The 27,796-nt window shown below is 44.8% G+C and overlaps 1 protein-coding gene across 5 annotated transcripts; it reads left to right on the top strand.

The window, feature by feature from the left end:
* srfb (serum response factor b) lies at positions 1–27,766 on the top strand. Of its 5 annotated transcripts, none has more exons than XM_076286029.1 (9): positions 1–1,153; positions 8,605–8,871; positions 9,684–9,845; positions 18,872–19,106; positions 22,263–22,436; positions 22,862–22,972; positions 23,559–23,756; positions 24,160–24,236; positions 25,015–27,766. In XM_076286029.1, exons 1-9 carry the CDS (start codon positions 506–508, stop codon positions 25,108–25,110), a joined length of 1,968 nt encoding a protein of 655 aa, XP_076142144.1. In that variant the 5' UTR covers positions 1–505; the 3' UTR covers positions 25,111–27,766. The 5 variants fall into 5 exon arrangements, with proteins under 5 accessions (XP_076142144.1, XP_076142143.1, XP_076142145.1 ...); XM_076286028.1 differs by having other exon boundaries at positions 22,260–22,436; XM_076286030.1 differs by having other exon boundaries at positions 22,260–22,436; positions 24,160–24,261.
* Positions 27,767–27,796: the final 30 nt, after the last annotated feature.

The raw sequence follows: 27,796 nt of genomic DNA, 5'->3' as shown, positions 1-27,796 counted from the left end.
GGAAACATTGTATCTCTTTATAAGGAGGAAAGTAGATCGTACTTTGATATATTCGTCCACTTTCATATACGGTAAAGAACTCCAAGTATTGAAACATTGTAAATAGTATAGAGAATAGTCTGCACGCCTACAATGAAACTGAATTTACAGAGACAAAAGATTTAAGGCCGCCATTGACGACGTCTCCCACGTTTACTGTATGAACTACATGTCATGGCGGAGTGATTCGAGAGCTGCAATCCGCATTTTCCTTTTGGAGAAAGTGCTTCGAGTTTTGAGAAAGGAGAAGGCAGAGCTAGACTGGCGGGGTGAAGGGTCTCAGGGACAGCATCACTTTTGAAACTTTGCATAGGTTGTTACGTAGAGATTCCGGATAAGGCTTTGACCATATTTTTCGCTGTTTGTTTACCTTTCGTAGGTTCGTGTGCCGTGGTGCAATTTTAGCAGGCAGTTCAAGCTCCAGCAGTTGGCTGGAATATTTTGGCTAATTAATTTCTAAAATAGAATGATATCTAGTCAGGCTAGATCAACACTGAGTGGTAACGGATCAACAGCTGGGAATAACGCGGGTCACGGTTCTGTGGTTATCGGTAGCGGACTTCGTCCTGGTTCGGTCCGAGCAGGGCAAGCAGTGTCTGGGGTCAACGATTGCGCTGGTGCTGTTGGACGGCCGGGGAAAGGGGCAGGGATGCTGGGGGGCAATGGTCCAGGAGTGGGTTCTCGAGGAGGAGTGAGACCAGGTAACGGGACAGGCTTGACCACGTTACAGTCAGTGGGTCAGGGCGGACTGGTGGGTTTGAACACAGGCGTGGGGATTCCCGGTAGCGGCAGATATGATCCCGATAAGGAGTGTGCACCGGTGTGTAGCGGTTCGGACGCGGAGTCCGACTCCGGGGATGATGATGATCCTATGAGTTCAGTCGGGGACAACCGAAGAGGTGTTAAGCGAGAGCGGGCGGAGATGGAAGCCGCTATGGTAGGGCCAGAGATAGGGGTTCAGCCAGGGGGTTACGGCGTGGTCACCGGGGGTGTTGCTGGGGCAAAGCCTGGGAAGAAAACTCGTGGGCGAGTGAAGATAAAAATGGAGTTCATCGACAACAAATTAAGAAGATACACAACTTTCAGCAAGCGGAAGACTGGAATCATGAAAAAGGTGAGTGTGCAGCAGTCTGTCAATCCAAGTTGAAAACTCAATGTTGAGTGTTCCCTATGACAACGCTGACAGGTTGCCATAATTGTCATAACTCACTGCATCACCCAGTATGATGTGACTTTAACTGGTGTTTTATGGTTATCTTAAGAGTAGCCTATAGAATGTGTTATGTTATTTCGGATGATTTTAAGACTAAGTAAATGTAGTCAGTTTCAGGCCTACGACAGTGTCACTGTAATTTCCATGGTCAACTTATTGATAGCCTATTTCAAATGAACCAACTAGTTAGAGAACCTGTGCCATGATCAACCATTGCTGTGGGGCATACACTGACAGTTTGGCACAGACTTTATTTGCACAGTTGATGACCAAATCACACCGAAGTGAGTATTGATTCAGGTAGGTGTATCCGTTCCATTTGAAGGTGTTGAGCAAATAGACCATGTTTGAATGTGGGACTGAGGCGGAAGGTGTTGCTGTGGACATGGGACTCTGATGGGCACAGAGTGGTGTTAGCCTACATATTCCCTGTGCTGGCACAGGGTGACTGGGAACCACTGAAGACACGACTCGCTGTGTGCTTAAAATAGAGTGTAGCAACTGACATTCTCTATTTCTGACTACCACCACCCCCTTCAAATAAACACATACACACACACACACACACACAAACTCTCTCTCTTGCTCTCTCTCTCTGTCACTCAGTCAAACACTCATACACGCAGACTCACAGGAGGTGGAAACAAGCACATTGAAATATTCCTTGGCCCTTGTTGAACAGTCGCCATGAAATGTTTTCCTGGGGCGTTAGGCTTAAATGCCCAGCTTTTAATGGCAGATATTCCTCCCGGAAAATGGCATGCATGCTTGCCTACCTACCTTCTTCTCTTTCCGCATGCGAGATTCCAGAATGTTCTGTTTAAGACCTCATTAAAACATCCAACTGCAGTTGGTGATCTAGCCAGCTGAGCTATGGTGTTAATGTGCCAAACCAACATGATGCAGACGTTTTACTGTATTGCACTGGCCTGGGTTTGGGCAGACACCCAGAGCAGGACTCTATAGTAGGTTACGTCTTCTCAAGTGGTGCTTCAATGAATGACTGCGGCGTCGTGACGGGCTTCATGAGTGTAGCGATGAGCTTGATGCTTTTCATAGTGTCCTCTCTTTCCCTCTCTCTCTCTCTCTCATTCTCTCTCATTCTCTCTCATTCTGTGTGTGCCATGGATGCACCCAGCTGCTGAGGTTGGCACAGGCCCCAGGTGGAGCGGCCCTGGGCGTTGCGGGCCGATGCTCAGGCAGGCAGGCAGGCAGGCCTGGCACGAGCGCGGGCACACTCTCTGGCCTTTCCTCTCCACTACTCCTCATCACCCATGTGCTCATCCAGCCTGGAGGCTACTCAGGAAGCCCAACAGAGTGAATCTCTCTCTCTCACACACACACATTCTCTCTCTCTCTCTCTCTCTCTCTCTCACTCACTCACTCACTCACTGACACACACACACACTCTCTCTATCTATTGCTCTCTCTCTATTTCTCTTTCAAATTAAAATTCAAAAGTGCTTTATCGGCATGACTGTTTGAGTTTAGTGTCGCCAAATCTAGCGAAATACAGCAATGTGGGTATAAACATGGACAGAATACAGAACTATCTCTCTCACACACACATTTTTGTTTGTGTTTTATTTTGATAAAATGTTGTTTTGAGTTTGAGTTTGAGTTTGAGTTTATTTGTTTAGCACAAATATGTACATCTGTGCAAGGCGGGAACGAAGCCTAGAGGCTTGTACAGAGTTCCACGCCTATTGCCAAGTCATGTTAACATATTGACATATTGACATGCAGGCTAAACATATAAATAATCTGTTTGATCCACAATAAGGAAGCATCAAAAGCAAAATGATTAGGATCAAAGCAAAAAATAGGAAGAAAAGAAACATTGTCAATAATGGATGCAAGGCAAGAAAAAAAGAATCATAGAGAGAAAGTTTCAGGTAGACAATAGATGGTTCTTCAACTGTCTTTTAAAAGCAGAGAATGATGATATTGATCTTAGCTGTGGGCTTAATCCACTCCACAGCTTTGGGCCTCTGAAGGATATATTGAACTGGTGCCTAGAAGTACGCGTGCGTGGTAGAAGTAAGTTGTTATTTCTGTACCTAGTACGGTATGACTGGGTGTTAGATGTGGAAATAAATATGTTCTGGAGTGTGACTGGAAGATCTAAATTTCTGTAAAGGAACTTATGGACGAATAAGCATGTTTGATATGGATTCACTTTATCAATGGGGAGTAAGTTGTATCGCTTAAAGAGTGGCATTGTTGGTGTGTATCTATTTGAGTGAGAAATTAGCCTAAGAAATTTCTTCTGTATGGTTCGTAGTTTATTAAGGTAGGTGGGATAAGTAGCTGCCCAAACAATATTGCAATAATTAATAAATGGGAACAGAAAACTATAGTACAAAGTGAGATAAGCTGAGGAGTGAATTAAGGGACAAATCTTCCTCAGTATGCCCAGCATCCTTGCAGATCGATCTTTTGGACACTAGGTCAATATGATTGGACCACTTTAAACCACTGTCGATTATGACCCCTAAGAATTTGGTTTGCTGAACAAGTTCGATTTCTGCATTGTTAATATAAATTTTAGCTTGCTCTTTGGGATATTGTCTATTTGTGTTACAAAATATCATAAAGTTACATTTTTTCACATTAAGGGTCAGTTTGTTCAACTGAAACCATTTCTCTACAGAGTGTAATTCATCATTAACATTATTGATAAGTGTATTCAAATCTTGGTGTGAGGCTATGATGTTTGTATCATCCGCAAACAGAACTGGTAGAACATTGGTGCATGATGATGCCATGTCATTAATATAAATTAGGAATAGTAAGGGACCCAGGATTGATCCCTGTGGAACACCATACAAAATCTTAGATTTTAGATTTCTTTGAAGTTGTATGAACTAAATGGATCATTTAGCGCATTTAGACAGTTGGTAATTCACTGACACGCGAAAGAAACCATTGTGGTTGAAACCATGAGAGTCATGAAATTCATTGTGGACAACCGATATCCAGCTCTGGTTTCTCACTGGTTTACATGGCTGCTTTGCCTGAAACATCACCATTTTAATCTAATGTTTTGTTGTGTGCAGGGTGTCTGCTAGCAATGAATGAACTATCAGCTGTAGTTTTGGAAAATGGTAGTTTTGACAGCTGTAGTTTATGAGGGCTATTGCACTCCACATAAATAGCTTGATTGGACTTTTGAACAAATGTTTTCAATTCTATACAGCGATTTGGTGCTTTAACAAGCAGACACAGTTGACACCCCGTTTGTGGTTCTCCTGCACCCATTTGTTCCAGAACATAAAGACCTCATAAACTGCTGTAAATTTAGTTGTTTGTGTTACTTATACTCATGCTTGGAATTGAAACTTAGGTAGTATACAGTAGGTGTTTTAAATAGACTGACCATCTATTTTCCGTCAGTTTGAAAATTGGTGCGTGTTTCCCTGTAACTGTGCAGTTGTTGCAGCCGTCTATTTGTATTGTGTTTTCTGCAGCTCTTTAGTGTGCTGACGCAGCCTTGACGGGTTTAGTCTGGTGCATCAACTGTAGCTGCCGTCCGTCAGTGTCTCTGTGCTTTTCCTGCTCCGAACAGCTGACCAAACCATGGGAATGACCCTTATCAAAGGCAGCTCCAGAAGGCAGTTGTGTCTGGTGGTCAGCAGGTGATTCAGAATCTCCTGTCTGACAGCTGCCCTAACAAGAGGATGCAGCCCCTGAGATCTAACGCCACCCACATAGTTATCTTGCGCAGTAAGATTAGAAACACTTACAAGGTTGGTGGCGGAGGTTGGTTAATTTGGATAGTTAAATGAATCTCTTTGTTGTTGCTTGTAGATGGTAAATTATTCTTTAATGGTATGGTGTGGCAATGCACTGTTAATTCCTTGTGAAAGTTTGTTGTGAAGAGTTTTGTTGATGATGTGAACATTATATGGATAATTTGGGACCAGTGTGGGACACTAACTAAGTAAGGGAAAATTCAAGCCATTACTTAGCAAGTGTGCAAGACTAATGGACCATGACAGTTCAGTCCCTGGAAAATGCCGTCTCTGGTGCAAAAGGCCATGCCGATGAAATGGTCATGAGGCACTGACATAGCTTTCTTCATCCCACTGCCAGGATTTAAGTTAATCTATTCTTGGTTTATACATTTATACGTCTACTTACATTTTGAACTTATACAAACAGGAGTATTAGCTTTGAACTATTCCATGATTTCTTCCAGCTGCTTGAGCCTTTGCATGCTTGTCTGAATCGACCATATCTGTACAATTTCATCTGCAAAACAGAATCGTCCTTCAGTAAGTATCTGAGTAGAGTATGGAGTTTTCAAAGGATTCATGTTGACGCCTGTTTATTGAATCTATTTCTTTGGGCAGACAGGAAGCAGCAATAGCAGCAATATGGACTAAGACAGATAGCTCTGTGGTGGTTTGAAGTATAAATGCCCTGACCAGACAAGTACAGCTTTGTGTTAGCGTAAGTGCTCTCTTTTTCCTTGGCCTTTGGAAAATATCTGTCTGTTGGAGGAAAATAGCTGCTGTAATACAGGTATATTATTCTCTGAGGGAACATGTGTTCGCAATGCTGTCCATTCAGTGCATCTTACTCTCCCCTGTGCAGGCTTCTTCTTGGTCTGTGTTCTGCATCCGTGTGTGTGTTTGTGTGTTTGTGTGTGTTTGTGTGTTTGTGTGTGTTTGTGTGTGTGTGTGTGTGTGTGTGTGTGTGTGTGTGTGTGTGTGTGTGTGTGGTGTGGTGTGGGGGATTTGGTGTGCTGTGAGTGGGCGACAGAGCCGACCCTCTGGCCCACTGAAGAGCCGAGTAGGACGGGATATGGAGGAGGGCCTTACAGCGGCCCCACCTCTGCCGTGCTGTCCAGCAGCACCCGCTCCACTCCCCATCCAGTGTCGGTCATCTCCGTTTCTGTGGCATGCGCGTGGGAGACCTCTCTAACGGAGTGGAGCTTCATAGTTTTTAGACCGAATTGGTATCCACATGAAGTTGCAATGACAACTGTCCTAAATTTATGTAGCATGAAGGATAGAACTAAAATGTGTATGTATGGTAATAGCTTTTGGATAAAATAAATGTTTGAGTTGTTTAAACAGTAAAAACATCAAGATTTTACTGGTCTCAAAACCACGTATAATGGTTAGTTTTATGGTGTTAATTTGAAACACCCATTTCAGCAATGACTTCACTAATGTTGATTTATAGTCACTAATCAGAAATCCCTGTGAAATCTCACAGTATGACTTGGGGTCTAGAATGATTGGTGAAATAGCTGTGGTCATGTTCAGTCCATGACAAAAGATTGACAGAATGTAATCGATGGCCTAAATCTACAGTAGGCATGCAGACCCAGGAATAGTTTTGCTGCTCTTGTTTGCCTTGGACTGCGTAAGCGCTCCTCTGTGCCGGTGGATTAGAAGATTATATCAAGAGCTGTCAAAAGATGCGCGATGGCCAGACCCACTTCTCTTCGCACGCCTCTGGAAACCACTTGTGTGTCACATTACATCATAATTGTGCAATTCAAGATGTTTTGGAAAAAGAGATAAAATAGATGTTTATGTATTTTATTTCATGCTGAACCACGCAGACAGACTGAAGCATTTTTTTTTTTGCTGTCTGACTCGCATATGCTATTTAGTTCTGATTTAGATTAAAGACATGACAAAACTATGACTTATTGAAAATACTGTCTGTGTATGATGCAAGCTGTGAGCAATTGCATACTAGCACTGTGTTTTTTTATGATTTAATACAATTTCAGGAAGAAGAATAATCTGGAAGAGGCTGCTAAATATGTTGCATCATTAAGACAAATCCATAAGTTCCCAGTGTCATCCTAATGTGTCTTGTCTGATAAAGCATATGATGCTAGCTTTACTTTTGGCATATGTGAGTGTGTGTGCTGTAATGTTGTTACTACCCTTCTCAATCTGGGGCCCTTCATTATTCCACTGTCAGTGTCCCTTCACACACAGTGTTATAGATGAATCCATTCATCAGCAGATTCAAAGGCTCACTTTAATGTGTGTGTGTGTGCGTGTGTGCAGTGTTTCCCACAGAATTTAATTGTATTTGTGGTGGTAGGCTTGCAGAATTAACTTGAATGCAACAGTTTTTAGCAAATTAGTGCAGCGTGCTTATGATGCTAACCAGATTTAAGCACAATTTAGTACAACCTGGAAAATCATTGTGTGGTGGTCAACGTTGATATTGTGGTGGGCCGCCACAAATAAGTCGTGTGTGTGTGTGTGTGTGTGTGTGTGTTCCAGTGAAAGATGACTAAGGTAGCACTTCTGAAAGGTTTATGACATACATAACTGATGGTATGTAAGGTGTCTTGAACGCATTTTATATGGAGTGTGTGCACTCATAAATGTCTGGCTATCACAGACACACAGTGCACTCACACTCTCATAGAAATCTCTTCAGATGTGTCGTGTCGTGTCATCTAGCTAATATCAGAGTCCGGTGAAGGGCGAACTCTTTCGCGTTTCATAGCCACCTCCATCTGTATGAAATCAATCCTCTGTTGCTCCATACCATCAACCTCACCAGCACCACCCCCTCCCCTCCCCGCAATCACCAGTCCCCTCGGCTCGGAATGCAATCAGTCACGCACTATCATTGGCCCCCTATTTCTGGAGGCTTATCTCATGTTATTTTAGTGACGTTTTAGGCCTGTACGTCAGGGTTCACCAGTGCAGTGTGTGTGTGTGTGTGTGCATGTGTGTGTGTGTCTCGGTGTCTCGACTTTATTCCTCCAGCGGGCCTGGTGGCATCATCACTGGTGTGCAGGGTTGGCATCCGCCACTGTTTGTAAACACCTCAAAGGACCGCCGCGCCTGCAGTGAGTCAAAGTTAATGCCAGCCATGCTTTTGGGGTTCTCTCTTGAGGTCCAGTAGAGAAAGACACAGTCTTCTGGAGTGACCTCACCGATAATTCCTCCGCAGTGTTTGTTATTGTGCCTAGAGCAATTTGTGAGGCTTTAGTGGGTTGTGAAAAAGCTTTAGTGGGAGTCTGCAGTGAGGCCAGTGTTTTGTCCGGTCCTAACTTTGTGCTGATGGGAATTAATTCACAAGTCACAATTTATGTTCTTTTTTGACACCAGTGAGCGTTCAGTTTCCTATGTAAGAGTTTTTGTTTTTGTCTTAAGTGGACTTTTGTGTTGATTTATACTGTGTTTTGGTAAAATAAAACAGCTACTGACAATTGATGTCTGGACATTTCTGCCAAGTTACGTAATGAAACAGTAATGATCTAGAAAATCTAAATGAGTTCTCCGCTTTTCTTGAGACTTACTACCCCTCTCTCTCTCTCTCTCTCTCTCTCCCTCCCTCCCTCCCTCCCTCTCTCTCTGCAGGCCTATGAGCTGTCCACGCTGACGGGCACGCAGGTGCTACTGCTGGTGGCCAGCGAGACGGGCCACGTCTACACGTTCGCCACGCGCAAGCTGCAGCCCATGATCACCAGCGAGACGGGCAAAGCCCTGATCCAGACCTGCCTGAACTCACCCGACTCGCCGCCCCGCTCGGACCCCTCCACTGACCAGCGCATGAGCGCCACGGGCTTCGAGGAGACCGACCTCACCTACCAGGTGTCGGAGTCGGAGAGCCTCGGCGAAACCAAGGTTTGTACCACTGTGGCTTTGCCCTTCGAATAGCTTGTGAAAGTGACCTCTACGGGTCAGGTGAGGCTTGAGGTCCTCAGTTCTGTATTTCTATCTTTCGGTTCAAGTGGTTCCGTTAAGGTTCTGATCAAAGGCTACTCAGGCGTTGGTGTTCATGTGCAAAATATGACCCGTACTTGCGTAGCTGCTTCGAGATTAAGTTAACCTGAAGCTTTTTCACGTTTCACATTCTGGATTCATGGTTAGAATTAGAAGCTGCTTTATGCGGATCTCGGCTCATCTCCTCAGTAAATTGCTGACTGTACCCTGAAAAATAAAGTCATTAGTTATCCAATCCCAGGTGAAGTCTATCACATTGGAAATTGATTGCAGACCTACTAAGTTTTTCTGACTGTAGTAAGTTCATAAAGGATTGTAATAGAAATGTCATATGAATTAGGTTGAATCCTCTGAAATATGGTTCCAGAAATTGGTAGCTTTTATCGTTCTGCAACTCTGCAAGGAGTCAAGGTAAGTTTAGTTGAAGATAAAAAAAATAACTGGAGTAGAATGAATGAGAATGAGATGAGAAATTGTGTCTATTTCATAGAAAGGGGAGGTTGTTTGCTTCTTCTCAAAAAGTGGAGGTCGAGGCCACAGAGTCCTGTGATGTGAATCTTCAGCCACAATGGGTCAGGCTGGGGGCTCCATTTAAATCATTAAATCATCTTTTGCTCTCCAGCTGCAGAAAATAAGTTATGGGGCTATCTCTCTCTCTCTTTCTCTCTCTCTGAGACGAGCCTCTCCAGAAGTAATCATTTCTTCCCTGATAGATCTGCCAGCGTGTGCAGACATTCCCAGAGGTGCGTGGCCGTGCTTCACCTCTTCAGACACCTGACGGCTTGATGTTTAGACGGAGCAGCGTGTCCGATCTACAGATGGATATACTGCGTGTCTGTACTTTACTAAGTCCTACACCAACAATCATGTCTAATGTGAGCTACAAGCTTTTGTTTATGTGGGAAGTTGCCAACAGTTTTGTCTTACTCAAAGACATGAGTGTCAAATTACAGAGACTTTAGAAAAAGTGCTGATAAAACGTTGCTTTGAAATATTGCGAAGCGCCTTGCGGGAATAGAACAAATAGTTTGGCTTTGGGGAATAAGAAAGAATAACAAAAATGTCTTTGTTATAACTCTAATTATAAAGCTTCTAATTCAAATTCATCAGAGTGTAGAGAGTCCCTAAGTAACCGCTGGTGATAGAGATGTGTATCATCTCGGCGGTGCTAATGATGTGAAAAACCAAAAGAAGTTCTTGGGCTTGCCAGCAGTCCACACAGCTAAACAGGAACACATAAGCAAGGGTGTTGAACTCTAAATGAACTTTATCTTTGCCCTCATGGTTTTGTTCAATAGCGCAGTAAATCATTTTTAATTAGCCAAACCAGCCCATTTGCCTTTTTGCAAAGGGGGGATTTACAAGCTGTTGAGATCTAGTATGAAGGGAACTATTAAAACCACTTAGCCTGCTGTTTTGTATTCTTCTGTGACAACGTCCGTCTGTGGGGAAGTTTTGAAAGCCCAGAGCATCCTGAAAGCCTGAGACAAATCTTCTTGGCTCTGGAATGGCGGAGATTTTATCTTCATTTCCATAAAAGGATGAAGGCTTTTAACATGCATCAGGTGTATTTGCTCTGTATTGTATTGTTTTTAATGCGGTGTGTGTGTGTGTGTGTGTGTGTGTGTGTGTGACTCCCTCCTGGAACCATGCCTCATTCTAAATATCTCGCCCATCTCTTTCACCACCTGTACCCCACACACACTGTGCTCCACCAACTGGCAATAAAACCTTAATGGAACTCCAGCATCATATCAGCCCACCAGCCTCCCATTTACTGAGCACCCAACCACTCTAGTGTCTATGACCAAACATTCTTTCTTTGGTCAATCAGCTGTCTCTGGCGTGACTCTGACAAGTCACTGAACCAGGCCAACATTCTTTGCCACCCCAGCACACCTGACCTGCATGCCACTCTTTTGGTGCTGCCACACCTGTGTCTGGTGGGTCCTTGATCAGAATACCACCCTGTCGGTCACACTGCTGCCCCCAACCACACACACACACACACACACACACACACACACACACACCAATCCATATGGCACCACTGCACAGGTGCAGAGCTTCCCAGAAGGTCATTGTCCCGGGCACTCCATGTCCCTATGCCAGCACCCACACCCTGCAATGGAAAAAAGTCGACACACATCCGCATCAAATGATATGCGCCTGTTGAAAGCTTTCTCCCACACTCAACACCACTTACTGCAATGTCCAAAATGAATCCTCCATTTGGCATCTTTGTTCTTATGACCATAGCCCCCAAGTCCTTAACTTCATATGTTTGCAATGCTTGCAATTGCATTGCACATTTTTTCCCACGCTAGCAGATATCCACGTTAGTATATGGGGCTCACTAAGGCATACAGTTTCGTAGTTAAATCATTGACTCAAAGGGCCGTCCTTCCCTTCTTAGGACGTCGGGAGTGGGACACCCACAGGGATGACCGGGGGGACAGGGATTTCGCCAGGTACCACAGTCCCGTCTTTTCCGGAATTGAAATCCAAGGGACCTCTACGGAACGCCATTTCATCATTATCAGCACCGTCCACCTCTCCACAGCACTCTACCCCACCGTTCGCCCCGGCTCGCAAAATAAAAAGCCCAAACAGTCCATCACAGGGCCCCTGCGATATCGCCGCTCTCATCAGCTCACTCGTACCAGCGTGTCCTCTCAGTTCTTTTATATTTATATATAATTCCACTCCTGCGCTCATTATAAATACCCCTCCCCAGGGGCCCTGAGCTGGCCCTGGTGTGTCCCTCTCGCTCAGACACACTTGAGCACTCTCCGCTCATTGATAAAATTTGATTCGGCCTCCATGTCCTTATATGGTATGGTTTCCCTGCTCGCTCTCTTGGCCAGGGCCCCTCACATTCCTTATAAGCAGCAGCTGTCTCTGGATCATTCTTTTTTTTCTTTTTCTTATTTAGTGGTGTGTGTGTGTGTGTGTGTGTGTGTGTGTGTGTGTGGACGGCTGGAGTGGGGGGTTTTGCTGTGGGTTGACTGTATTATGCTGAGACAAACCCAAACTGCCTCTCTCTCACTCCTGGTCTTGCTCTCTCTCTCCCTCTCCCTCTGTCTCTTTTCATGGGGGATGTTTGGTCAGTGAGGGCAAACCGCACAGTTGTGGTGTTCTGGGGATGGAGCTCAGGAGCAGGCTTTTGTTTGTTTTTCAAAAAGGTCTGGGGAAAAGGGAAGCCTTGCCATGCAACACACACACACACACACACACACACTGCAGTTTTGGACACTTAAGAGTGAGGCTTGCATTCATTAGCTCTTATGGAACTGGGTGAACTCCAGGGTCTGGTGGTTGTCCTAAGAGTGTGCATGCGTATGCGCGTGTGTGTGTGTATGTGTGTGCGTGTGTGTGTGGTTGTGTGATTATCCTCACAGATCTCGAAGACACTGGCTGATGTGGACTAGTTTAGTGCACCCTCATGCGCACCTCTCTCTGTATTCCTCTCTGGGAGTCACATGATGGCGGTTGATGGAAAGCAGAGTCTTGCGTCCGATCTGTGCGCCGTTTTGAGACCTGCCTCCAAGCCCCCCCCCCCCCCCCCTTCATTTTACGCTGTTTATGTTCAAGTGACGTGTTGTGACTCTGTGTCAGCACTGATTAGTGGAGAAGGTTTTTCAAATAATTACAGATGAGCCCCAGTGAATAGCCATCAGACAACTTAAAACTCTCTTGGGATTGGGGATACGTTTCAAAGCAGGTTTTAATGACAATATTCACCTGACGTTTAGGAGTCAGTAATCTATGTTTACTTTTTTATTTTTTATCTCACAATCATGTGGATGGACATGTCCACATAAACAGAGCCCATCTTTTCCTCTGTGTTTTCCAAGGGCACTGTGATTTATCTGGGAGTTATGTAAGGAAGAGGCTATGCTGGAAAATGACCAAGAGGGATAACAGGAGTGTGTTTTTAAAAGTCTGCTGCTTGTCTGTGGTTGCCACTTACTTGGAGGCAGTTTACTCACTAGACTGATAAATCAGTGCCTCTCTCAAATATCATTCTCTCTCCTTTCTTTCTTTCTTTCTTTCTTTCTCTCTCTCTCTTTCTTTCTCTCTCTTTCTTACTCACTTTCCATCCTTTTCATCCATCTATTCCCCTCTCTCTTTCCCTCTCTCTCTCTCAGCTGCTACCTTTTTCATGTCATCACTACATCATTATATTCACACGTATCTTTCAGCTCATCTTCACTACTGGGCCTTCAGTTTCGTATCAAGACAGTTTTGTCTTAATCTGTTTGATGGGGAATGCATAATCTGGTTTTGACAGATCTTGCTCCGTCAGCCCCGTGGTATGCGCTTGGAGGAAAACGCAGAGTTGAGATCAAGTTGAAATCTCTTTAGTCGTGGTTAAACTCCTCAATGGTGCGATGGACCAGGCTTGCATACAAATGAAGAGAGAAGACCCTGCATGCTCAGTCTCATATACACACACATTCACACACACACACACACACACACACGTGCATGCACATATACCATACCCCCTCTCTCTCACACTGACACACACACACACACACACACTCCCGCGCTCAAACACAGTTCTTAGTGCCGGCAAGGAGAGAGGTACTAGGTGACAAGTGAGTGTCATTGAGATAGCGGAAAGTTAATTTACTCAGATATGCACCCTTATCTTAAGCTTGGTCCTAAATAGGGCGCCTGTTGGAATAGAGAAAGAGAGACAGAGAACGAGAGATAGAGAGCGAGAGAGAGCACGAGACAGAGGGTGACACATTTAGTGAGGTGTGTTTGTGTATGTGAGTGTGTGCATGTGTGTATTAGGGAGGGATTTATGGTGGGTGGGTGTGTGGATTGTGTGTGTGTATGTGGGGGGGGGGGGGTGTTGAGCAATGTGTCACTGTGTAAGGCAGGGGGGTGGGGCCAGCACGGCCTTATGTTGCTGCGAGCAGCTGTCCCGCCGGCTCGCCATTGGCTGGCTCCCGCCGACTTGGGCTGCCTTGCCTTTTTTAGCCGTCTCCCCAAACGGAGCCGCGAATTCCACACCGCTGGCAGTGTGACAGGCCAGGAGATGGCCGCCAGCAAATGGGAGATTACGCCCGCCGTCCGGCCAGTAAGCCGTACAATGGGGGCCACTAAAGCAGCTTGAGCACCAACGCCATTTGTCACCTTCGTTTTTTATTTTCTTAACCCGCTCAGGGGCACAGGACCCCCCCCCCCCCCCTCCCCTAACTACTCTGCACACAGCTCTGTGCCATAAGCCACTGGCCACATGTTTCACGTCGTATATTAGATTAACGTTCAGAGATGTTCAGAGATACACCAACCAAAAAAAAACACACAATGACCTGGGGGCGTTGGCATCTGATGAGTGCCAAGACCAGTTTTGTGTGATGTGTTGTTTGTTAGCTGTCCTGCAACCCCCCACCCCACCCCCCCCCCTCCCACATACACCCTCCCATCACCCCCAAACCTCTCCAACAGCACAATTATCATAATGCTCCTCAGATGCTGTGAGGTTTCAGAGTTGCTGAATAATCATCTCCATTAGGCGAGCACCGTTTCTTAACTAATGCATGCGCTCTGTAATGCAGGCTCTTAGAAGAGTGGGCTCTTAAGGGATGCTGTGTTGGCCCTGGCTCTTGTCATCCCTTTTCGCAGTGAATCAGCGCTGCTAGGAGATTTGTAAGGCCTCATTATTTGAAGTGGAGGCCTTTTCTCCGGAGGTTTTCTTGTCTTAAAGACTCGGCCCCTAAAGAGAGCCGTCCCACACAGAGACGTAGTGTACGCAGCGTTTTTTGTTTTTTAAATGGATGTAATTGGATGCTCATTTTGGGATTTGTGTTTGATTTAAAGAGAAAGTAAGTGTTTTTGCCCTCTCGTTAAAGTGGATCTTCTAAAAAAAAATCCCCATGCACTTATTATACTTTGGAAAAAGTACTGGCAATACATTTAATCTGTTATCCTGCCAAAAATTCAATGAACTGAATCTATTAACCTCAAATGCAAGAATCCTCTCCTCAGTATTAGAAATGGTCTTTCCTCCTGTGCTTGATGTTGTCTTCCTATTATTTAGACAAAGTTAAGGACTTTCCCGACACATGGCTAAGAACTTCTATGAATAAATCCAATAAATAAATTGTACTGACCCACAGACACAGTTGTCATAGAGTGGGAATGTAGGACTGCGTCATAAAGGTTCATAGTTCCATCTGAATGTCACATTCCCCCCAAAGTCACCTGTGGGAATCATGGCAGTGGCTGATGTGGAGTGACATTGTGCAAGGGCCGCGTGTCTGTCCGTTGGCACTGAGGGGGTTAATCTCCCCACCCCCCCACCCCCAGGTTTCAGGTTTCCAGCCAGCTGTCTGCTCAGAGCCCTCAGCTGTTCACCCATTCTCACCCCCCCCCCCCAAAGCTCCTGGAGGCCGAATGACCGACTGTCCTCCCTGTATGTTTCAGACACTTCACAGCCATCACGACCCCAACCCCCACCCCCCCCCCCCCCCCCAACCCACATCATACACGTACAGACACACGTGCGCACACACACACACACATGGTCAGATTCACACACATGGACTCGCATGTACACTGACAGGCACTGTGCCCTGCCCTTGGCAAATAATGACTTCTCTCCTTGACACAGGTTGAGGTGTTCCTATGTGTGCAACACCATCCCCTGGGTTAGGCCTGCTACTGCAGCTGTTTCCAGTACCTACACTTCTGATCTGTGAGATGAGGATGTGACACCCCCCCCCCCCCCACACACACACACACACACACACACACACACTCACACTCACACACACACACTGTTGTGCTGTGGCCACCTTTTTTAAGCCACATTCATATTTATAGTGACTAGCATCGAGAGACCATGCAATGTTAATGTAATTCAGCGACGGCCGGCGAAATAACCCCTGCTGATACGAAACATCGGCAACAGAGTTAAAATACTGTTTATGCTTCTTGTGTATGAGGACAGTAAAGGAAAAAAGGAGTGTATCAGATGCTTCTGTGCTCTTCCCAAATGTGAAAGAAAAGTGAAAGTGAGTGGGGCAAGTCAAAGAGAACCTTTCTAGTCCTCAAAAACCATGTGTGTGTGTGTGTGTGTCCCTCTCTTTCACTCTCACTCTCACTCTCTCTCCATCTCTCTCCTGTCAGTGAAAATGGACACATTCCTCTCCATTTTCCCAGAAAGAGCCTTTCACAGACTGTACACCAACTGACTGGATACAGTCAGGCCCTCCCTCGCTCCCTCACTCAGGCAGATTGATGTTAACATTGCTCCAGTTTTACAGGACTCCGTTCAAACTCCACATCTGGTCATGATCAGTACACACACACACACACACACACACACACACACACACACACACACACACACACACACACACACACACACACACACACACACACACACACACACACACACACACACACACAATGCACCGCCTGGTCTCCCAGCTACACAGTGGAGCCCAGCTCTGGGTGAAGCACCTCCAGTAGCAGGAGCACCAGCCCCCTCCTCCTACTCCTCCTCCTCCTCCCCTTTCCGCAGCGTTAATTTACAGGCCCTATTTTAACCCAACCCGCAAGCACCTCCAGTATGTCTGAACAGGGGAGCCAAGTGTGTCAGACAAGCCTGTCCCTGCGTAGCCAGTGTACTTCCAGCAGAGGGGTTAGCTTTACCTGCTCCTGCTGGGTGGCAGTGACTGAGGTGGGGGGTCGGAGCCTTTACTCTGCCGCCTGGCCAACGCAGAAGCAGCGTGGACGGGGGAAAGGGAAACGGCGGGAGCTCCTGTCAGCACAGGGTTCACTCCGCAGGGTCCTGCTCACCTCTCACCCACTCAATTAGTCACGTATAAACGGGAGCTGGCTCTCCGTGTGTGCTCTTAACTGCAGGCAAACAACCTGGCTTTTCACAGCGAGACTGGGGCCTGAAAGTAATGAGATTAACACGTTTTAAGCAAAAATGTTCGCCAGACTATTTATCCCAGACAAAAGATGCCTGCTTTAAAGGTAGATGTCTATTAGGAAAGTCTAGAAAGTCGTGTCTGTGTCGGTGTGTGTGTGTGTGCACATTCGTGATTTATCCAACACAGTTACTTTGAACTGTTAGATTACTGTAGTTCATATGTCCTTCTTAAATGTTGTGACTTCACTGGCTGGAAGTGACCTCTACATTATATGTAAATGTAAACCATGTCTCAGTGGTCAGTGTGGTGCACACCCACACACACACTCTGCCTGCATTTAACCCATTTGTGGATTGTGAAAACACACACAAACACAATATAAGAGCAGTGAGCACACCAGGAAAACACCCACACTAGGGGCAGAGAGCATACACACACACACACACACACACACACCTCTAGCAGTTATTTGCCATATGGAAATAATCCAAAAGATCTTCATCCACGCATTATTGCCAAGTTACTCTATGGGCATAGTGATGTGAGTATAGTATACAAGTATATATACTCTTTGATCCCGTGAGGGAAATTTGGTCTCTGCATTTATCCCAATCTGTGAATTAGTGAAACACACTCAGCACACAGTGAGGTGAAGCACACACTAATCCCGACGCAGTGAGCTGCCTGCACCAACAGCGGCACTCGGGGAGCAGTGAGGGGTTAGGTGCCTTGCTCAAGGGCACTTCAGCCGTGCCTCCTGGTCGGGGTTCGAAACGGAAACCCTCCGGTTACAAGTCCGAAGCACTAACCAGAAGGCTACGGCTGCCCGTAAAATGTGGCATACCAATGTGAAATAGCAGGGTGAAGTGTTCCTTATTTTCCTTCATCATGAGCTGTATTCTGGCACATTATGCTGTGTTGATTGTGTGGACTCTGTGGTCTGTGGTTTGGTCTCTGTACATCAAAGGTGGACAGTTTGGTTGGCCCCCTGTTGAATTCTGGGTCTGATGATTTGCTTTCCACAAGCTCAGTTTTTGCATCTTTTAACACAGAGGGCTTTATCTATCAGTTGAATGTTTGCCTTTGTGTGACTTTAATGTTGTCGGTCGGGGATCTCCCTTTGTCTACCCTTTTCTTCTTCTCTCTTCTCATCTCTGCTACTCTCGGTGAGGAGCAGTGTGCCCAAGAACCAAACTAGCATCTTCTCTCAGTTGAAACGTATCCTCATCTCTTAACAGGGAGTCCTGGGTTGCCAGAGCTTGTCGTCATGGTTACCGTTCATCATTTCGAATGTTTCTCTTTTATCATCTGTACTCTTTATAAGTCAGTGTCAGTGGACGGGCAATTACCCGTGAAATGACCTGCTAACACAGATGTAGCTCTGAGGCCAGATTTCTACCAAAGCTGTGCATTGTTCATATGCTATGCAGAACGTCTCAGCTGTTACCTAGTCTTTTGTTACCAAGGTACCATTTATGTTTTTTTGTATTTACAGGTTATGTAAGATTGTATTGTTATTTTGATGATCTAACCCTTTTCCAGTAGCCTAAGACCTACCAGCTCAACACTGCCTCATGTGGCGTGTTGGAGTGTTGTTTGCTGTATGCTGTTTGATTTCTAAACAATGATGTGCAGTGGCATTCAATCTAGACAGTAATTTCACTTCTCTGCATGGGTTATAGAACCCTCCAATACCACCTGGGGCCTGTTTAGTCATCAACCTCTACCCATCTGCTGTCTGTGATTCAGTGAGGAGTTTCAAGTGACTCACTTGTTGTCTCACCACTACTATGGCAATGGCACAAAGTTAAATTTAGGCAAAACTAGGGACATCAATTATTTCTTAATAACGATGTCTAGATTGCACCATTAGTTTGATCATGAGTATTTGTGTTCATTGTAAATTTTGATAAGGCTACTTTTAAAGTCTGGCTGCAGCATCCTGAAAAACATTAGTTTTTCATTTCCTTCTTCTGTTCTTCTCCTTGTCGCCACAGGACACTCTTAAGCCGGCCTTCACCGTGGCCAGTCTCCCTGGCAACACGAGCACGTCGACCACCACCTCCACCAGCATGCAGGCCAGCAGCAGTTCCTCCTTCCCCATCACCAACTACCTGGCGCCCATCTCTGCCGGCAACAGCGGTGGAGGGGCGGCCAACGGCACGCTGCTGAAGACGGCCGGCGCCCCTGGGGGGGTCATGCAGCTGCCCAGCGGCTTTACCTTCATGTCAGGTGAGGAGTCCAGGAACATGCCTGTTCAGTTATTTCACCAGATGGATGTTTGTTTGGCGATGGGTGTTTCATGAATGGGCATAGCATGGCTGACTGACCAGAGATCAAGATTTCTGTAGCAACAGAAATCCCCCCAAGTTAGAGAGAGTTTTGACCATAGAAACATAAGATTGGAGAATTCCTATTGAGAGCACAGTCATGAGATGAGATGTGAGAAGAGTTGGGGCACTTGTTTTAGATGTGCAGTTTTACAGCTAATGGTTGTTGGCTAGCTGATAAGCTCAAAGATATCTTGCAAACACAGTTGAACCTTGTGTTGAACTGTACTGACACAGTCATATGCTCATAGATGATGATGGGGAATAAGAACATTACAGAACTAGAAATGTAATGCCAGAGGAATTACAATAGTGGATGGAAAGCTGCTGGCTTAATGTTGGTGGGGAGATTCCTGGAAAAAAAACATTGAATCACTTAATCTTTGAGTTCATACAAACCCTCGTACCAAAAAACCTTGTGTGTCAGGGCGTTCTTGAGATATAACACTCAAGGTGTTTTTGACCTTGACATTTGACCTTTGACCTCCAACATCAATTCACTTCATCTTTGAGTTCATACAAACACTCATACCAAATTTCAGGCATGTATGTCAAGGCATTCTTGAGAGATCGCGCTCAGAGTATTCATGGACTTGACCTTTGACCTCCAACATCAACTCACTTCATCTTTGAGTCCATACAAACACTTGTACCAAATTTTAAGCATATGCGTCAAGCCGTTCTGGAGATATAATGCGCAAAGCATGAGATATGGCTGTGACTTTTATTTTGACACACCGGAAACACTTAAACAGGATGTGTAGTTTTAGGGAGCGCCAGATTGTATGCATTAGAAGCTGAGACAGTTGGATTTACAGGTGACACCTGTGCCAGTGTTTGATTAGCCCGGGAACTACTCTGGGAGCTTAAAGGTGCGATTTGTAGGATTGTTACCGAACGTTCTGCAGGCCAAAATCAAAACACTGGTGAACGTTCTCAAGACTACCAGACACGAGCCTCTTCTGGGTTGCCAGATGTAATGAAGACTTAGCTAACGTTAGTTGACCTGCAGCTGCTTTAACGTTTCTCCAACCATGACCCAGCTACACATTACGGAAACAGTGAAAACAAAAAATACCTCTCTAACCAACGTAACATATTTAGCTGAAGTTAGCAATGCAGATGAAGTTTAGCCTAGGCTACCTGTTGTGGAGAAATATGGCCAGCTCTGCGTCTGACTTGATATTCTTCGTTTGACGAAGACGTCACCATCTCAGGAAGCTCCTCCGATGTCCACTTAATTTGTTTCTTGTTTTAATTTTGGAAATTTGCCTGCCTCTCGTAGGCGTTCATGACTACAACTGACAGCTGTTGACAGTTGGCCTTTGCTAATTTGGCAACCCAAATAGGAGGACGCGCTAGCCCATTATTAATACGCTATTCTAGAATTAATCGTTCAAAATATAAACGAAAATTCCAAGAGATTCCGCCCCATAACTCATTTTTTTCATGGGTTTTACAGGGTTTTACGGGTTAGAGTAATGTTGTCAAATAAGCCATTACTTCAATTCATCGTGTTTCCTTACTCTCTGACAACATATGGTGATCATTTTTGGAATGGTTACAGTTTATTTTCCATTATTTCCTACATACTGGACCTTTAACAAGCGCAGCTGCCTTTAGGCCATTATGACATCACAGCCTTTGAAGTTTATGGGGGGAAATTAGCTTTTTAACATTTTTAATCCCCTATTTCTCAAAAAGTATAAACTTTTTTAAAAATCTGAAATAACTCTCTTGCCCCACTCCAGACCTTCAGAACGGTTATTTCAACATGTCTGTACGTTAAGCGGTTAGAGTCGCATTAATTCTTGAAAAGGTAAAAAGAAAAAAAGGTTATAATAAGAAGAAGCCAGGAGATTTCAAGATAGTGGATTCCATCCACTATAATTAGTAAATATTTGAGGCCCAGTATCTTTTGTCCTCTCTAAACCATCAAAGGAGTTCTGCACAGTTCATTGATAATCTCAAATTATTATTAGCAGCAGTAGAACTGCTTAGTCACGTTTATTGAATAAAAACCCTACTTGTGGCAGCCGAGGTCTTTTGATGTGCTGTATGACCTGTTCCTGAAGAGGTTACCAAGCCCACGTTGACCAACCCATCGTGTCACCGAGCTTATTTGCATTGTGCAGCTCTCGAGCTCCTCCTGTTCCCCACGCCCCAGTAGCGTTTTTAATTCAGCACGAGCCACGGTGACCCTGGTGCCTTTGATTGCCATCGTGGAGCCAGAGAAATAATCAGGCCGATAGCACAATGAGCCAGTAATTAGTAATGAATATTCAATGGCCTCTGAGTGAGACAGGGGGGTGGCGTGGGTAATTTCCTAGGTCTGCCAGCAGCAGAGAGGAGGAGAGCCCGACCCCCACCTGGCGCTGTTTCGTTGTTGGTTAGCAGTGGCTACTCTTGGTCATCTTTCTAGACTACAATCTAGACTACAGTTGCCAATATTGGTGGTTTAAGAATCGTGTGTTGTACATTGAATGAAATTATTATGATTGAAGGTGCCAACAGGCACTCTGTCACTGTGGTAAACCATGTCTGTAAATGTGTTTAGTTGAATGTTTTTTCATGGCAACAGTAGTACATTGACCCTGTACAAGTAGTTACTCACGGTCTTGCAGAAAAAAACACAGATTACCTATTTTTGTGTTTATCTTTAGAGGGCAGTTGGCCAGATAGGCTAAGTAATTGTCATAGCTAGGTCAGGTGCTCTAATTCCAAGAATAAAAGCATGAGCTGTAGCCATGTTGCTAGCTTATCTCTTTGGGGTTTTACTATGCCAGAGTCTTTACTACCCTGGGTAGTTTCTGACCCCAGAACAGATCTGCCGCTCACCTGGCATTGGTCTAGTGAATCCTGTAGATAATCACCAGATTCCGAGTCAGTCCCTGTTTGGCATGGCACTGCCTCAACTGACCTTTGTCAGTCTTACTCATCCATGTTAGCGTGTCATGACACACAGGTCTTCCCACTCACTCATTCATCCCCCTCTTCCTCTCTTTTATTCTATTCCCTCATTTCCTGTCCTCCGTCCTCTGACTCCTCTGTCCAGCAGCTGGCACTCCGTTCCCCCCCGGCACCCCTGCCATTCCCCTGGGCTCGCTGCAGCAGCACTCCCTGGCCATCCAGGGCCAACAGGGGCCAGCCATCGCCGCCACGGCTGCCCAGACGCAGACGCAACAGGGCCAGCAGGCTGTCTTCAGGCTGCCCGCCGCCGTCTCCCTCACAGGTGAGAGGCACAGCTGCCCTGTCTGCCTGATTAGTTACTCTGCTGCTTTAGGCGTCTGTGTCTGCAAGTCTGCCTAACTCAGGTCTGCGTTCATGTCTGTGTTCGGCTGCGTTCTCAACTAGTCTATCTGTCCTGTCCGGCGTCTTTGTGTCAAATAGTCTGTGTGTCTGCTATTCTGTGTCTATTTTTCATGACTGTCTGTCTTTTGATTGGTGTCTGCATGTGTGAGTGTGTGAGCATCTGTGTCTTTTCGTGTGTCTGCAATTCACTTTGTCTACTTTCTGTCTGTGCATTGTTAAAACATTCAAATGTTCCCAGTGTGCAGCCCTAGAAGGCTGTAGGGCACTGTATGTATGTATCTACGTATGTATGTGTGCATGTGTGTGTTCGTGTTTGAGCCCAGAGCTAAGGTGTGCTTCTCACAGGTGGAGCCATGTCTCAGCAGCTTCAGGCCATACAGGTGCACCCCACCACCCAATCCAGCTCCATCAGCTGTGGAGACAACAGCCCTGAGATCTCCCAGGCAACCACCACAGGTACTCTCTCTCTATCTATCTATCTATCTCTCTCTCTCTTTCTCTCTCTCTCTGTCTATCTATCTATCTATCTATATCTCTCTCTGTCTGTCTGTCTGTATGTCTCCTCTTTCTATGCTTTCAGCTGGAAAGAGTGAGCTATTTGTGTCGGAGCATAACATTAGTCATGTTGTAATGACAGTCGTGACATTAGAATAATTTATTGGTAACTGAATTGGTTGATTATTCATTCTAGTAGTTTAGGTACTGTTCATTATATTTGAATATAAAGTATTTGCTGTGTGGTGTTTTGTTCGCCTACAGTAATTCTTATTGATAAAGACAACATGTTGGCAAGTCTTTTGTAGGAGGCTGCATGTCTTCATTTCACAGAATTTTACAAAGGTTATGCCTCTCATTACTCATCAGGGATTCAAGTGGGGGAAATGAAAGACTAATTTCATATTTTAAAGGTCAATAAGATGCAATACACACAGTTTAGTGCAATATTGCCCCCTAGAGTGAGAGATTCAGGACTGCACCCAGCCTGGATATTCAACTTTCAAATCTGAAAACCTCATTTGTTTATTTTCTTGTCCATGTCCAGCCACAGTCAGCCTCCCGGCAACCATTGTGACGTCATCTGTGCCCACCTCCATGGCAGGTCACATGATGTACCCCAGCCCCCACACGGTGATGTACGCCTCTGCGCCCACGTTGGCCGACGGGGGGCTGGCGGTCCTCAACGCCTTCTCCCAGGGGCCCTCCGCCATGCAGGTGTCCCACAGCCAAGGCCAGGACTCAGGTATGGATGAGCACAGCAGTCAAGGAGGGCCAGTTGCCAATGTACAGTGCTTTGTCAAATGTGCAGTCGTCGTGTTGTAGAGTATATCATAAAATATCTTATAAAGACAATTTATTATCAATAATAAATGTGTTATTATTTTAACTTTAATGTTTAAAGTTTAACTTAAACTTGATGGGGGGAGGGGGGGGGGAGGTTCTTATTTGTGTGTTTGTGTTTTTTGGCACTATTTGTTTTGTAATTTGTCTGTCTATCACTGATTATCCTCAAAGAAATGTAAATGTCATGCAAAGTTCCCATTGAACTGAAAAATGAAGTGCTATGCAGTGCATATAAAGCATTGTGGAAAGCTAGTTTGACAGGGATGTGACCGTTGTCGTTCCTGCCCTCTCTTGTCGTCCAGGTGCTGTCCCTCAGGTGTTCCTCACGGCGCCCCCGGGCACGGTGCAGATCCCCGTCTCCGCGGTGCAGCTACACCCAGTACGGCAAGATCTCCACTTTACAAGTGAAACTCCCAATATTCTCTCTCTCTCTCTGTGCAACTAGCATGTTGATGCCTGCCACTAAAGCACTGCGGGGGCCGAACGGCAGGGCCGGGGGGGCGCTGGACTTGATGCGCTTTTTCCTGCCCTGCCCACCGGTGTGGTTTGGAGCCTTTTAGAGATACGCTGGCCAGAGGACAAAGACAACTTGGAAACACTGCATGCACACCAAAATGAAAGAAAGCAAAAAGAAAGCAAAGCACTGGGTCTTTGGCAGATCGTCTTTGTCATTTGTGAAAGAGGTCTCTCAAAGTGCTGCTCAACTAGTTTGTGTTGGCACTCACCTAAATGTCATTTTGTGGTATTAAGTCTATGACTCATGAGTGAGTAGTTAAATACTTCTCAAAAATAGAATGAACACAGAATCAAGTTTTGTATCAAGTTGTTGTTGTTGTTTAAGTTATTTTGCCTCACCATTGTAAGAAAAAAAACAGTATGATGATTTTTATTGATGCCATTTCCCCTTAAGCCTAAATTAACTTTTTGTAGAGACCTCTAAAGCATATAATCGTACATTAACAGCTCCTGCAGTATTATGCATATGGGTTCAGATGGTCCAGAGACACTCACAGGGCATGCAGCTTTGACTAGCGTTTGACCTGGGACTTCTTCCTGGTGTGTTTCCACTTCTTAGCTTGTAGCTGATTGGTCAGGGTGTGCTGCTAACTGATGATTCATCTTTTTTTTTCTTCCCTCCTTTTCCTCCCTCTGGCCAGATGGTAATTGGACAGCAGTCCAGCGGCAGCAGCAATAATCTGACCGAGCTGCAAGTTGTCAACCTGGACGCCCAACAGAACACCAAGGGGGACTGACCCATCGGGTTGGCCAGCACTGAGTAGAAGGGCTCGCCAGGGACTCTCGCCACTATTTATTGATGCCTTTTCACCTTTCAGAACATTGTTCATTCTTCATTTGTTATACCACCTTTTTGTAAGTGATTTTAATTTCTGGGTTTTGTTTTCTGTTTTTGTTTGTTTTTGTTTTTCTGTTGTACAGGATGTACTGTAAATGTGTGAGCACACTGGAGTGTTGGAGTGCATGAGCGTTGATGAAATAGGAACTGAATAGGACTCTCTCCATTTAAAAGGGCATTATTCAATTCCGGCTCTGTGTCTTGATCAATTTAATGTGCTGTAATGGAATTGAAATGGACTGCCCTCCCCTCTCCACCCCACCATAAAGAAAACACTAACAGCGTGTGGATAGCAGTACCCCTTCATGGGTGTGAGGGTGTCTCTGTGTGTCTGCGAATGAGAGCTCACATGTATGTGGATACATATGTGTGGGTGTGCAATTGTAAATATGGCATAGGACATCACTACATCTGGTTGAATTCCCCTTTGGGTTGATCAAATCCATGAATGGGTGTTCAGCTGTGTGAGTGAATGTGTGTTTTTTTTTAAATGTAAACAGTGTTTGTGACGTATACACACTGCAGGCACTGCTGCCTCTCACTCAGCCAAAGAGTAATATTTCTACCAGTATTTGTACTTGGTGTGCGTGTGTGTGTGTGCGTGTATGCGTGTGCGTGTGCGTGTGTGTGTGTGTGTGTGTGTGTGTGTGTGCGTGCGCGTGTGTTGGCGCGTGTGTTGGTGCGTGTGTTGGCAGGAGGGATCGTGTATGTGTTTGGGTATATGTCTGCCTGTTTTGTGTGCAGGAAATCGGGTTTTCATTGGGTTGGGATTTGAAAATATAAGATCTAAAAAATGTTTTGACAAATGTACATAATTTCTTTTTTAATTGAAAATGTATTTTAGCCTATTTGTGCAATGGCATGTAGGGTTTTTGTTTGTTTTGTTTTTTAAAATGGTGTTTTGTATACATATGTGACCCATCTGCATTCATAAGTTCATGAACAATTACAATTAAATCAATGTAATATAAAATATATTATGTTGATTTATGTATGTTCAAGGGTAATTAATTAGGGCCACATGGTTTCATCCAGATCTGCCAGTTTCACTTCTAAGTTGTTGCTCCAACATTGTGCCAAACAACTGCTTTCCACATCACTCTTAACCAATCATAGAACAAGGGCATACAGGCCAATTACTACCCATTTATCAGTCTACGATTCCATCTTCCATTCTGCTTGTTTGACCACATCTTTCTCACCCTTTATGTCATTCTCACTGGGCTCTTCAGACTGTATTCTGTCCTCATCAGCCTTCGTAGTTCTATACGCATATCCACTCTCAAGTGTGTCCAGTCATCTTTGGTGCCTTTTAAGAGCGAACTGTTAACCTTGACAGAAAAGCTCTCTTACCCTGCATAACTGCAGTGGATTGTGACCACTGAAGACATCATACAATGCTTTAAGTGGGTAACCCTGTTATCCCGATAATACTGTTTATCCCTGCCTGTTACCCTAGTTATTTTGAATTGTAAATGGATGCATAGTCCATTATTACTGCTACGAGCAAGTTCCAACTGTTTTATTTTGCTCGCTTTTGCTTTCTTCTGTAGCCTCTGGACTTGGTAGATATTTTTGCTTGTTTAGTCAGGACTCGTGCAGGACAGGTTACTTTCAGATGTTTGTATCTAGAGTACAAACTAGGCCTTGGTCATCAGGAGTCTGGTTACATTTCAGTTTCAGGTCTTTGATTGCCTTGTTCTGCTTTTGATGATTCATAGCCACCTTAGAACCGCAGCTACTTTTTCTAGATGTTAGATCCTGGTTCTGTCTGTGTCAAGACACATTCAAACAGGGACAGTATAGGCACTGGAGTGACGATACCTGCTGGGTATTTCTTCATATGTTTTTATACCTTTGTTGTTCAGTGACACACTACACAGGTGTATATTTTTTGGCTTTCATTTGAAGATAGTGTTGGTGTGGATCATTGCCATGCTAACAGGTGATACTGTCAGAATTTTGTTTTCATACTTTTAGAACTAGTGTGGCATTGAACACCAGGTAGTCTGCCCTTAATGTTCTCACAGAGCAGTTCTGAACAGAAACATATCTGCTCCTTTTCAATGCAAAGGGGGGAGGGGGATGCCAAGGTTAATATTCTCAGATGGAATACTGTGCTAAATCTTACGAAATCCATAGCCATTGCCTTTTTCCTTGAATCCTTTCCTGACATGGGTTGGCCCTCTGACAAGGTCTCTAAGTGGATCTACAAAGTTGTCACTAAAATGTGACCATCAAGGCTTTTGAATGTAATCATAATTTCCACTAAGTGTTCCTCAGACCTCACTAATGTTTAGTTAACTGATGTCATAACCAGCAAATAAATATTTTGTCTTGGGAAAAATAAAATCTCCCTCAGATTTGGATTTTATTGCTATTTTTTAATTTAGCATTATTGCTATAATATAATACTTAATGAGTGAGTGAGAGGAACAATGCACACTGACTCTTCATAATGGTGTGGATTTTGTTTGTTAAAATTGTTTTGGGGATATTTATGTATCACAGTAAACTACAGAACATTTTGTAATAAAAAAAAACATGTAAAATGATTTAAATTGTTTCAGCTTCAATTACATCAC

The sequence above is a fragment of the Alosa pseudoharengus genome, unplaced genomic scaffold (assembly GCF_046254945.1).
Source record: "Alosa pseudoharengus isolate Yale_2024_CS ecotype anadromous, Long Island Sound unplaced genomic scaffold, YU_APseudo_1.1 YU_APseudo_1.1_scf_15, whole genome shotgun sequence".
Taxonomy (NCBI): domain Eukaryota; kingdom Metazoa; phylum Chordata; class Actinopteri; order Clupeiformes; family Clupeidae; genus Alosa; species Alosa pseudoharengus.
The sequence above is the reverse complement of the archived record's forward strand: the minus strand, read 5'-3'. Positions and strand labels throughout refer to the sequence as shown.